We start from the raw sequence: 12,309 nt of genomic DNA, 5'->3' as shown, positions 1-12,309 counted from the left end.
CTGAATCATATTTGTGTATTCTGTACTACCCAGTTAGTGACAATTGATTTCTGGATTTTATTGTTTCAACATCATTTACACATTTTATATATTTTTAATATACTATTTATTAATCTATGATGATATTACGTTCACACTTTTTACATTTATTTTTATTAATGGATATGTTTTTTATTTGTTATTTTTTTAGAGTGTGTTGTGACCCCTGAAGCTGGCGTGTCATTCACCAAAACACGGTGCAGTGTCAAGTCTGAACCTTTTTGGATTTACACAATACCGACTTTTTTGCTTTATTCTCCTGGCTCTTCTTCGGAAGTCCATTGTTTAATCCCACTCTCTTCATCGGTTGTTTTAGCATGAGTTTTTCCCCTGTTGGACTTTTTGGTTTTGAGTAATTGGCTAGACCCGTGTCAATTTGGCTGGTACTGAACAGAGATAGTTCTTGCATCCCTTCTTGACAGGGATGTGCCTCGATACGAGTGCTGCTAGATTTTTTAGCAGCTTTCGGCACTGTGAATCATAATATCATGCTTACAAGACAGGCAGAAATAGGTGTCAGTGGCACAGTATTTACAAGGTTCAAATTATATTTGTCAGACAGATAAAAATCAGTTCTATTCAGCAACAGCACACCAGTCACTTGGGCACTGAACTGTGGAGTGCTACAGGGATCAATACTGTCTCACATTTGATTTAATATCTACCTCAAGCCTCTGGCTGAGCAGCTTTGGTCAACGGGCACAAAATTCTATATCTATGCTGATGATATGCAGCTACTCATACCCAGGGAATCAGATCTACCTACAGCTTTGAGTAAATTGACTGCTTGCCTAATTGCAACTCAGCAAAGGGTGAAAAAACAACTAACTCTACCTGAACCCAAGCAAAACAGAGATTATTTGAGTATCTAACCCAAGTGGACAAATACCTGAATTCAAAATACATTTTGGGCTCCCCAAAAATTCACAGGTCAGGAATCTTGGTATACTGCTAGACTCGTCACTCACTCTCATCCCACAAATTCAAACAATCTTTAAAAATTGTCTTTCTCACCTGTGGCAGCTACAAAATCTCTCTCCATATATTGAAAAGACCACAGTAGTCCACGCCATGATAATAATAATAAACTTTATTCTTGTATACCGCCATACCATTTAGTTCTAGGCGGTTCACATTCATGAGAGACTGAACAGTTCAGTGACAATACATTCTTAAAGAAAACAGAGTATAATTGACGTTGAATTTACAAATTTTTCAAAAAGATACGTTTTCATAGATTTTCGAAAGGTTTAATGTCATGACAAGACTACTGAATGCTCTATACATTGGTCAAACTAAAAAGAGTTTGCATTAGCTCCAATAATGCTGCTAGACTTATGCAGCACAGTACATTAAAACATTCAAGGGGCAAGCGAGATCCAAGATGGCGTCAGGCTGGACGCGCTGAGATGCCGCTCTGAGGATTTTTCTTCAAACAATTTTCAAACAATTTTCAAGCGGTTCAATTACTTACCCGATGCCTAAACGGAGGGGCCGTAGTGCCGCTGGTGCCTCGCGGCCCACGGCCACCCCCGCGGCTGGTGACATCGGGGAACTCATCAGACGGATGCAGGGTATTTTTTCGGCGTCGGAGGGAGGCCCGCAGAGGAGTAGCGGCGTCAGTGAGGCCGTGGAGACTCCTCCGGGATTGGAGACATCTTTGAGCCCCGACGTTAGGGCGCCGCCCCCGCAACCTCAGCTAATCAGCTCTCCAAGGGGTAAGGTAACCCCGGAGGTTGGGGTCTTGTCTTCCCCTGAGGCAAGTAGTCCATCACAGAGCCTGCTGACAGGAGCTCCTATGGATATGAGCTCCTTTGAAGAAGCTGAGGGGGAATCATCTGAGAGGCGAGTTAACCTTCAGGGACAGCGTCAAGTTATTCAACTGGACGGTGAGCACTATGACATTTCTTTACCTGTAATTTCTCTGGAAAAACCCTCAGAAGTAACTCTGGACTCACTATGGGATCTTATGGCCGGACTAGTGAAGACCATAAGTCCCAAACTTCAGTTAATTGAGGGGAAATTATCTCAACATTCTACTGAACTTAAAGAACTGAAAAAAGATATGACTGCCTCTAATTCCTCTGTTCAAAAGCTTGAACAGGACATTAAATCATCCAAACAATTACAGGAAACTTTAATGAAAGACAATATCAATCTTGGAAGAAAGATGGAGAACTTAGAAAATAACTCCAGATACAATAACTTAAGAATCATTAATTTTCCTAGGCTTCCACTGACACCTCCTAGAGAAATGTTTAAAAGATATTTTCTTGAAGTTTTGGGGGCCTCAGAAGATTCATTACCTCCTTTATCAAGAGTCTATTATTTACCTAATAAGATTAAATTACCAAAAAAGCCGTCGGATCAAGGACTATTGGATGTATCAGAGTTATTGGAAAAATCAGATAAAGAGGTTGTAGAATCGAGCACTTTGATTATAACAGTAGCTCTCTCTATTGATAAAGTATGGTTGTTAAAACTGTTCTTTAAAAATAGACAGAAAGAATTTATGGGTTGTAAAGTGCAGGTATTTCCTGATTTATCACGAGAGACGCAAAGGCGTCGTCGTGAATTTCTTTTGTTGAAGCCAGGTGTTATATCTTTGGGTGCTACTTTTTATTTGCGACACCCTTGTAAATGTATAGTGCATCACCGATCAGTTAAATATGTTTTCTTTGAGCCTAATCAGTTGACTTCTTTTTTAGCGCTCTCCCGATTGGAGGTAGAAAAATCATAAGCTCTATGACTATTGGTTAATCCCAGCAATCAGCCGTCCAGCTAACTTTATGAAAGAGTGTACATTAAGTTCAATTCTTCTATCTTTGTTTTATTTTATAAGAAATCTTGGATCCAAATTTGAGGACTTGAGCATTTTAGTTAATATATGATTTAATGTTATTGGAATATTTCTTGCTTTATGTAGAATTGCTAATTTGCTTTCTGTACAAGGTATTCTTGATTATATGATTTGAAAATCAATAAATATATTTAAACATAAAACATTCAAGGGGCATTTCCTGCTCAGTAGAGCTTACAATCTAATCAGACAAACAGGACAAGTAGGAGGTTAAGGAGTTTCTCAGACATGGGCACGTTACAAGCAAGTGGAGGTTAGGAGTTAAAAGCAACCTCAAAAAAGTGGGCTTTTAGCCTGGATTTGAATACTGTCAGAGACAGAGCTTGACGAATTGACTCAGGTAGTGTGTTCCAGGCATATGATGCAGCAAGAGAGAAGGAATGTAGTCTGGAGTTGGCAGTAGAGAAAGAGAGCACAGATAAGCAAAACTCGCCCACTGAACCGAGTTCCTGGGAAGGAGTAAAGGGAGAAATAAGAGAGGAGAGATATTGAGCTGCACCAGGTAAGTCAATAAAAACTGAATATGGAAATGGATAGGGAGCCAATGAACTGACTTGAGGAGAGGGGTGATGTGAGCATAGCGACTCTGGCAGAATATAAGTCGTGTGGCAGAATTGTGAACAGATTGAAGGGGAGAGAGATGGTTTCTTCAAAGACCTGCGCGAAGCAAGTTGCAGTAGTCTAGGCGTGAAGTGATAAGGGCGTGGATAAGGGATGTGGTAGTGTGCTTAGAGATGAAAGGTCAGATTGTGAAGTAATTTGCCTCGAACCTGTACGGTTTAAGTGCTATCAAGAAATCCTGATTAGGTTAGATATTATAGAGAAAGAAATGACAGGTTTTGGCGGTCTGTTGGATTTCTGCAGAGAGAGGAGTCAAAGATAACTCCAAGGTTGTGAGCTGATGAGACAGGGAGGTTGAGAATGTCAACCACTGAGATAGTGATGTAGGTTTAGGTGGTAAGATAAGTAGCTCAGTCTTGGTTATGTTCAGGTTTAGGTGGCAGTGGAACATCCAGGCAAGTTGAGCCTCAGGCCTGGATTCCTGTAGCGATTTCTGGTGTAGAGGAGTAGATCTGGGAGTCGTCAGCACAGAGGTGATATTGAAAGCCATGCGAGGAGATCAGAGCACCAAGAGAATGAGTATAGATGGAGAAAAGAAGAGGTCCCAGGAGTACCCCAACTGATAGTGGGATAGCAGTGGAGGAGGATCCACCACTACGTACACTAAAGGTGCGATGTAAAAGATAAGAAGAGAACCAAGAAAGAACAGAGCCCTGAAATCCATGCAAGGACAGGGTGTCGAGGAAAAGGTGGCGGTCTACAGTGTCAAAAGCAGCAGATAGATCGAGAAGAATGAGGATAGAAAATAGAGGCCTTTGGATTTGGCCAGGAACAGGTCACTGGAGATTTTTAGCAAGGGCAGTTTCTGTAGAGTGCAGGGAGCAAATAGCTAGGGATGACGGAAACTCAAGACAACAGTGGTAAACAGCATGTTCAAGTAGTTTGGTTAAGAAGGGAAGGAGGGAGATGGGGCGATGGTTAGAAGGGCAGGTAGGGTCCATTGAAGAATTTTTGAGGAGTGGTGTAATTATGGCATGTGACAGAGGATGTGACAGATGAAAGGGATGACAGTAGGAGGGATAGTGTTGTGTAGATGGGTGGGAATCAGATCAGAGGAACAGGTAGTGACTTTGGAGGAGGAATAAATGTGCAGTTTCATCATCGGTGATTTTATGAAAGGAAGAAAAGGCGACAGGTGCTGAAGGAAGGTTGACAGAGTTTGCTGGGGGAGGGAGAGGTGAAGGCGGCTTGATTGAAAACTCAAGGTTAATCTTGTGAACCTTGACAGAATGCTGCAGCATGACTGACAGAAGACAGCAAATGGTGTGACATCACAGCCTTGCTCCAAAAATTACACTGGCTACCAGTGCCATGCGTTAGATGCCATCAACTCATGTTCAAGTCCTAGCGGCTTGATGATTATCATCAAGGTTTTATGGCAGAATACAGAAATAGACTGCCGAGCCTTTCTTTTGTGCAGTATAAATTTGATGTCACCATTGTCGCATCAAATGTGATCCAACACTGCCCATATGCTGTTGCCCAGATGGGTGGTACATCATTAGTCTGACTATCTACTGAAACATATCTGTCATGGGAGACCCTGTTGGTAGTGAAACTGCTGATGGCATAGCTTTCAGCTTCTCCGATGTGTGCAAGCCCCTGTGGCATGACAAGCCCGTGTACCAAACTCCTCTTACCTACAAATGTATTCACTCGGCTGCCCCTCAAGATTTCTCTTCACTTATCTCTCCTATCAGCTGGTAAGTCCCTCCTGTCTGTGCCCTTCTCTTCCTCTGCCAACTCCAGACTCCGTCCCTTCCGTCTTTTTTTTTTTTTAACTGTTTATTCAAAGCAAAGAAACATACCAGGCTGAAAATGTAGAGCCAACCAGAATTTTTACAAATAAAATATTCAGGCTTACAAGAGAATACCCCTAAAAGAACCCCCTAGTTCCCTGCCCCTCAGGGATCATGCATGGATAACGCAAGAGGCGCTGGTTTCTGCAGTTTATTCAAAGTTTGACTTCGCAATACGGGGGAGAGAGTGAACAAATGTGGAGATCATATAGTGAGAAAATTTTTGTTCAGTTTTTTAGAGAACCGTGCTGACATAGACTCCCATAACATCAAAGCATGAAGTTTGTTCCTTCAATACCAGATAGTGGGTAGAGAATCTTGTAACCAATGATTAATGATACCCTTCTACCCCAAAATATAACTTTTACTCAACAACAGATTTTCTCCCGATGAATGTCCCCCCAGGTAACCCACGGATAGAAATAGTATACCCTCCAGAGCATGCCCGAGCAGATAAGCTTGCAGATAAGCTTGCACTGCCTTCCAAAAACTCAGATTCTCGGGCAACGCCAGAGTCCATGACCAAAGGAATTACCCCCTGGTGACATTTAAGACATAAAGGTGTATGTGAGCCCACAAACTGAAAAGCTTGCTTCTGGGAAAAGTAAGCACGATGTCCTGTGTGAAAATGACATTCATGGAGTTCTGCACTTTGAACCAGCCGGTGGATAACAGGAAAACAATAGAAGACAGGGAAGTAAGCTGGAGCTGATCCTCCAAGTCTTTTTTCCACTGATCCAAAAGTACCTGATAAACCTTATGTGGCTGGAGTTTTTCCAATAGTTTACGAAACTGGGACATCTGAAAAAAAAAAAAACCACATTGGAGAGTGGTTTGGAAGTCCCTACGTCCCTTCTATCTTACTGCGCCATATGCCTGGAACAAACTGCCCGAATCCCTACGGCAAGCTCCATCTCTGGCAGTGTTCAAGTCCAAGTTAAAGGCCCACCTCTTTGAGATTGCTTTCAACTCCTAACTCCTCTCACCTTAGGTTCTGTATCCCCAACCCTATATGTCATGTCTGTCTGTCCGAGTTAGATTGTAAGCTCTTCTGAGCAGGGACCGTGTATTAAATGCCAAAATGTACAACGCTGCGTACACCTTTCAGCGCTAGAAGTGATAAATAGTAGTAGTAGTAGTAAATTTAAAACGGTGTTTGATTTTCAAGGTCCTCGGACAAAATAGGCCAGAATACTTAAAGAATAAATGAGCTCTTTATACACCTTTGAGACATCTAACATCCCCTCAAGGAGGGCCGTTATCTGTACTGTCATGTTTTAAAAATTGTTTAATGTGATACCTGCCACCGAACCTTCTCAGGAGTTGCCCCCATGCTCTGGAACTTACTCCCTCTACTTCAAGAAGCAGGTGAAAGCCTGGCTCTTCTCCTAAGTCTTTAATATATAGGTTGACTGACACTACACTCATTCCACACCTGGACTAGCTTGCTACACATATTGTAAGTTAGACAGTTCCTTATATCTTGTTTAACTGTACAAAGAACTTGCTTTCAATTTAGCCATCCATAAGAACATAAGAATAGCCTTACTGGATCAGACCAGTGGTCCATTTAGCCCAGTATCCCGTCTTCACAGTCTAGGTCACAAATACCTGGCAAAAAAACCAAATAATAGCAGCATTCCATGCCACCGATCCAGGGCAAGCAGTGGCTTCTCCCATGTCTGTCTCAACAGCAGTTAATGGGCTTTTCCTCCAGGAATTTGTGCAAACCTTTTTTTAAAACCAGCTGCATTAATTGCTCTTAGCACATCCTCTGGCAACGCGTTCCAGAGCTTAACTATTCTCTGAGTGAAAAAAAAAATTTCCTCCAATTGGTTTTAAAAGTATTTCCCTGTAACTTCATCGAGTGTCCCCTAGTCTTTGTAATTTTTGATGGAGTGAAAAATCAATCCACTTGTACCCCGTTCTGCTCCACTCAGGATTTTGTAGACTTCAGTCATATCTCCCCTCAGCCGTCTCTTTTCCAAGCTGAAGAGCCCCAACCTTTTTAGACTTTCCTCATACGAGAGGCGTTTCATCCCCTTTATCATCTTGGTCACTCTTCTTTGAGCTTTTTCTAGTGTCGCTATATCTTTCTTGAGATAAGGAGACCAGAACTAAACGCAATACACACAGCGAGGTCACACCATGGAGAGATACAGGGGCATTATGACATTCTTAGTCTTGTTTACCATCCCTTTTCTAATAATTCCTAGTATCTTGTTTGCTTTCTTGGCCGCAGCCACACATTGGGCAGAAGGTTACAGCGTATTGTCCACGATGACACCCAGATTTTTTGTCTTGAGCACTGACCCCCCAAGGTGGACCCTAGCATCTGGTAACTATGATTTGGATTATTCTTCCCAACGTGCATCACTTTGCATTTGTCCACATTAAGGGCTCCTTTTACTAAGGTGCGCTAGCAATTTTAGTGCACGCTACAGTACCGCACGCACTAAACGCTAACGCCTCCATAGAGCTTGCATTAGTATTTTTTGTTTAGCGCATGGTTAGCGTGCGCTAAAAACGCTAGCGCACCTTAGTAAAAGGAGCCCTAAATTTCGTCTGCCATTTGGATGCCCAGTCTTCCAATTTCCTAAGGTCTTTTTGCAGTTTTTCACAGTCCCAACTGACTTTGTACTACCCATCTTGTCCCCATCTATATATGCACTTGGCCCCTCAGCTAAATGATAAGCTTTATTGTTTATATATATATATATATATATTAGCATCATATCTTTGTTATCTGAATATTCTAATACGTGCTTAGGTGTTTCATTGGTATTATGCTGATGTTATATTATATTGCATCGACAGTATATTATTTGAATGTTCAGTTCAATAAAATTTTATTTCATACTGTTTATGATGGTATTGTTTGTATTGTATTGACATTTATCCTATGTCTGTTATATAATTGTTCTGCAGTGCTGTTTAATGTGTATATTTCTGATAACGGTTTCATGGTAGTCCTATTATTAGGGTCCAATTTGCTGTTTCCAGGTTTACCTCATTTACTGTATTTATGCTTTTACTCGTATTTGGTCATTATACTGTTGTTATGCTGTTAACAAAACTGTAAGTTCTATGTTCACCTTGGGTGAATCTCTTCATAAATGTGGTTAATAAAACCCAATCAATAAAAACAGATGTATTGATGTTCTAGGGCCAAATGTAATATTCAGAGCGCTGCCTTTTCATAGTTAGTGCAACATGGTAGATTCGCGCGATGTCCTAAGTGACTTTTTTGTAGTGTTGTATAAGGCAGAGTTTATACATTGCTTCAGCTGAGGTCCTCTGGAGACTTACCCCTTCCTTTACTAATGCGTAGCGCGGGTTTTAACGCCGGCAGCGGCGGTAACTGCTCAGACGCTCTTAGGAATTCTATGAGCGTCGGAGCAGCTACTACCGCTGCTGGCACTAAAACCCGCACTACGCGTTGGTAAAAGAGGGGGGGTTAAAGTACTATTCTGGAACAGGGATCTTTCCCAGAAATAATAGTGCCTTGATACCAAATGTGGATAAAGATCCACTGTTAACGGAGTCATATCGCCCCATTTCACAGCAAAAAAAAAAACCTAGCTGAACAACTGGCGTTCAGTGATCCTCATTTAGTGGGCAAGGGCTGAGTAAGCCTTGTAAAGGGTAGAGAGACAGTTTTCAACATGCTCAGGATTCAGCAGAGGGGTCACCCAGCTCTGCTAATAGGACTAAGAACATAAGAACATAAGAATTGCAACTGCTGGGTCAGACCAGTAGTCCATCTTGCCCAGCAGTCCGCTCACATGGCGGCCCTTTGGTCAAAGACCAGCGCCTTAACTGAGACTAGCCCTACCTGCGTACGTCCTTGTTCAGTTGGGGAAAAAAACATTTGATAGGATATTTGGCCCTTTATGTCTCAGACCCTTTACCAATTTGGTTTTTGAGGCCAATTCTTATGGGCAGTTCAAATTCTAAATGCCAATCCACAGCAATTTTATTTAACGGGATCCATACAGAACCCTTCAACAAACAAAGAGCCATGAGACAAGGATTTGTTTGTCCTCCGAGTCCTCATAACAGAGGAAGAGATACAGGTTGTGTGTTTGAATGGTGTAGACGCCAGAACTCTGGCTTTTCCAATGATATTGTGTAAGTATTAAGGAACCCCGAACGCACATTACACGAGGCCTTGGCGAGTTTCATGATTTATGGCATGCTCTAGAGATTCAAACTGAATCTAAGTCTGTGGCATTTTAAGCACAAACTAATATGAGAGAGGCATGGTAGGTGAGTTCCCTTTGACCTGGGCTGAGAAAGAGCTTTAGGTATTTAGACATGCAAATCCCAACTAATCTTAACACACTATGCTGGTCATTTTGGAAGCACCATGTGTGCTTTAAACATGGATATCCTGGCACATCAGTAGCAAAACCTCCTAAACATCAAAAGCACAATCTCAGAAGAGGTCGACGATTCCGGCAAAAATCTCAAAAATAGTCAGAGGCATGCCAAACGTGGTTTGGGAGCGGGTCATGGGCAGTGTAGGATTCTTGATGTCTATCACCGATACGCAGGGAGAACAAGAAGAACATCAGAACTTACATCACTTATAAAGGGCAACTAAGTGCTTCTGCAGCATGTCTTTGTAAAGTGTAGTTACTTACCTGTAACGTAGGTTCTCCGTGGACAACAGGATGAGTCAGCCACATATGTCTTTGTAATAGCTTGAATTGATGCTGACTGGAGGAGAGCTGATATGGGAGACTTTGAGCCCAATATAAATTCTGGATTGGATTGGACTCTGTCCACGGAAAGCCCCCAAAATAGCCGATTTCGGCTTAGGTGCTAACTGGACATTTTCTGTAGCACTTATTGGTTAACTGCCACTGAATATGAATAGTTCACCCCAAACAAATAATTTAACTGGCGAACAGTCTTTTCTGGCAGATATATCACTTTGAATATTGACTTCAAAGTTTTTAATATACTTTAAATACTAAGATTTGTATAGTTTATGATTTATTAAGTGTTTTCTATAGTTTACAGTTAAATTAAAACTTGATATACCGCCAAGCCAGCCTCCCACTCCTTCTCCAATCCCCCCTGCCACATGCACGCCTCTCCTCTTCCTCGTACCTCTTGTTGTTCACTACCGCGAGCAACAAGAACTTCAGCATGCTCCTCAAGACCCTGTCATCTCTCCTGCTGACGTAACTTCCTGTGTGCGGTACCCGGAAGTGACATCAGCAGGAGACATGATGCAGTCGTGAGGAGCACTTTAAAGTTGTTGCTTGCGGCAGTGAACAACTAGAGGTCGGGGGAAATGGAAAGGGGGGCGCATGCATGGTGAGGGGAGGAGTAGGAAGAGGTGGGGGCAGAGAGGAGGAGAGGTGCTGGCGCCCGAGGCGGACCACCTCCGTACCCACCCTTACTACTCCACTGGGCCCGGGAAAACCCTGGTTTGCCCTGTTTTGTGAAAGTTATATTTACAGGAAGACATATAAAGAAACTTAAATATTATGTCTCATTGAATTAGACTATGGGCTCCATTTACGAAGCCACATTAGGCTTTTTTTTATCACTGTTTGCGGCAGTATTAGCTCCGACGCTCAAAGAATTCCTATGAGCTGGCTGGCGATAAAAAAAAAACTAACGTGGCTTCATAAAAAGTGGGGGGGAGGGGTATATTAGGAGACTCATAGAAAACATAGGTATTTGACTGTAAAATTTGTTTTTGAATGTTCATTCTTTTTCTTCTTTATTACATTTACTATACCAAACTATAAAAGCTTCAGCATCGCCATCTCTCTTTTTCCTTTCCCCAAGAGTCCGGATTGCAATTTTAAACGGTCCGGATTCTTAGGTGGTTTGGATTTATGGCATTTGGATTTTTGGACTTGTACTGTGCTTACTTTTCCGTAATACTAAATGTGCTTTTGAACTAAATTTTGCTCAACTGATTTTTACATTTTCTTCCTGTCTTAATCTTTCAGTCTTCAGAAAATCAAGTTTTGTGGGAACTGATTGGGCCCAACAGAACAGTAAGGAATCAGAGTATGTGCTGGCAGAATGATCGCCTCTTTGCAGATAACGAAGTCTGGATTGTGGACAGCTGCACAAAATGTACCTGTCAGGTGAGATCTTAAAGCACACCCCTAATCTGTAAAACTGAATTTTTCTAAACAAACTGAGCTTGAACTAAGATTAGAACACAAGAAGGTAAGAACATAAGAAGCCAAACTGGGGCAGACTGAAGGTCCATCAAGCCCAGGCCACAGCAATAATGCCGCTTACGAGGTGGCTCACAGGCAGTGTTATTCTCTTAACACGGGATTCAGAAACTGCAGGTCGGAGATCCCACAGGAAATCAAGGTGTGGTAAAAGGCGATCTTTTACTACATCTTGATGAATTCTCCCCTTAATGTTCATTTCCAAATATGGAGTAGAGAAGTAGCCTAATGATTAGTGCAGTAGACTTGGGGACTGGTGATCTGGGCTCAATCCTCACTCAGTGACGTAGTAAGGGAGGGGGGAGGGTACCCGTCCTGCTCTCGTCCCCCCACTCCTTTCCCTCCCCCACTGCCATGCACGCGTGACACTTCCCTTCCCCCATACCTCTGTAACGTTCCTGGCCTGAGCAGCAACCCCAAACCTACTGTCGCGCCAGCGTCGGCTCTTCCTCTGACATCACTTCCTGGACCCGCACCTAGGAAGTGATGTCAGAAGAATAGCCAATGCTGGCGCGACAGCAGCTTGGGCTGCTCATATGCTGCTCATATCAGGAACATTACAGAGGTACGGAGGAAGGAAAGCAGTGCGCGCACAGCAGGAAGGAATGTGTGGAGGTGGGGGGGGGGGCAGAGAAGAGGGTGGGGGAAGGACGCCTCTCAATCTCACTATGCCACTGTTCCCACTGCAGCTCTTTGTGACCTTGGGCAAATCGCTTAACCCTCCTTTACCCCAGGTACAAAACTTAGATTGTGAGCCTACTAGGGACAGAGAAAATAC

General features: G+C 42.6%; 1 protein-coding gene across 1 annotated transcript in view; it reads left to right on the top strand.

Annotated features, from left to right (window-relative positions):
- The window catches only part of THBS2 (thrombospondin 2), a 285,177-nt gene that overhangs the window by 120,765 nt on the left and 152,103 nt on the right, over nucleotides 1-12,309 (top strand). The window contains exon 7 of the mRNA XM_033937149.1: nucleotides 11,295-11,435. Coding sequence (XP_033793040.1) covers nucleotides 11,295-11,435 — 141 coding nt within the window. The remainder of the gene's footprint in view (nucleotides 1-11,294; nucleotides 11,436-12,309) is intronic.

Source organism: Geotrypetes seraphini, chromosome 3 (genome assembly GCF_902459505.1).
Source record: "Geotrypetes seraphini chromosome 3, aGeoSer1.1, whole genome shotgun sequence".
NCBI lineage: Eukaryota > Metazoa > Chordata > Amphibia > Gymnophiona > Dermophiidae > Geotrypetes > Geotrypetes seraphini.
This window is presented reverse-complemented; position numbering and strand designations above follow the sequence as displayed.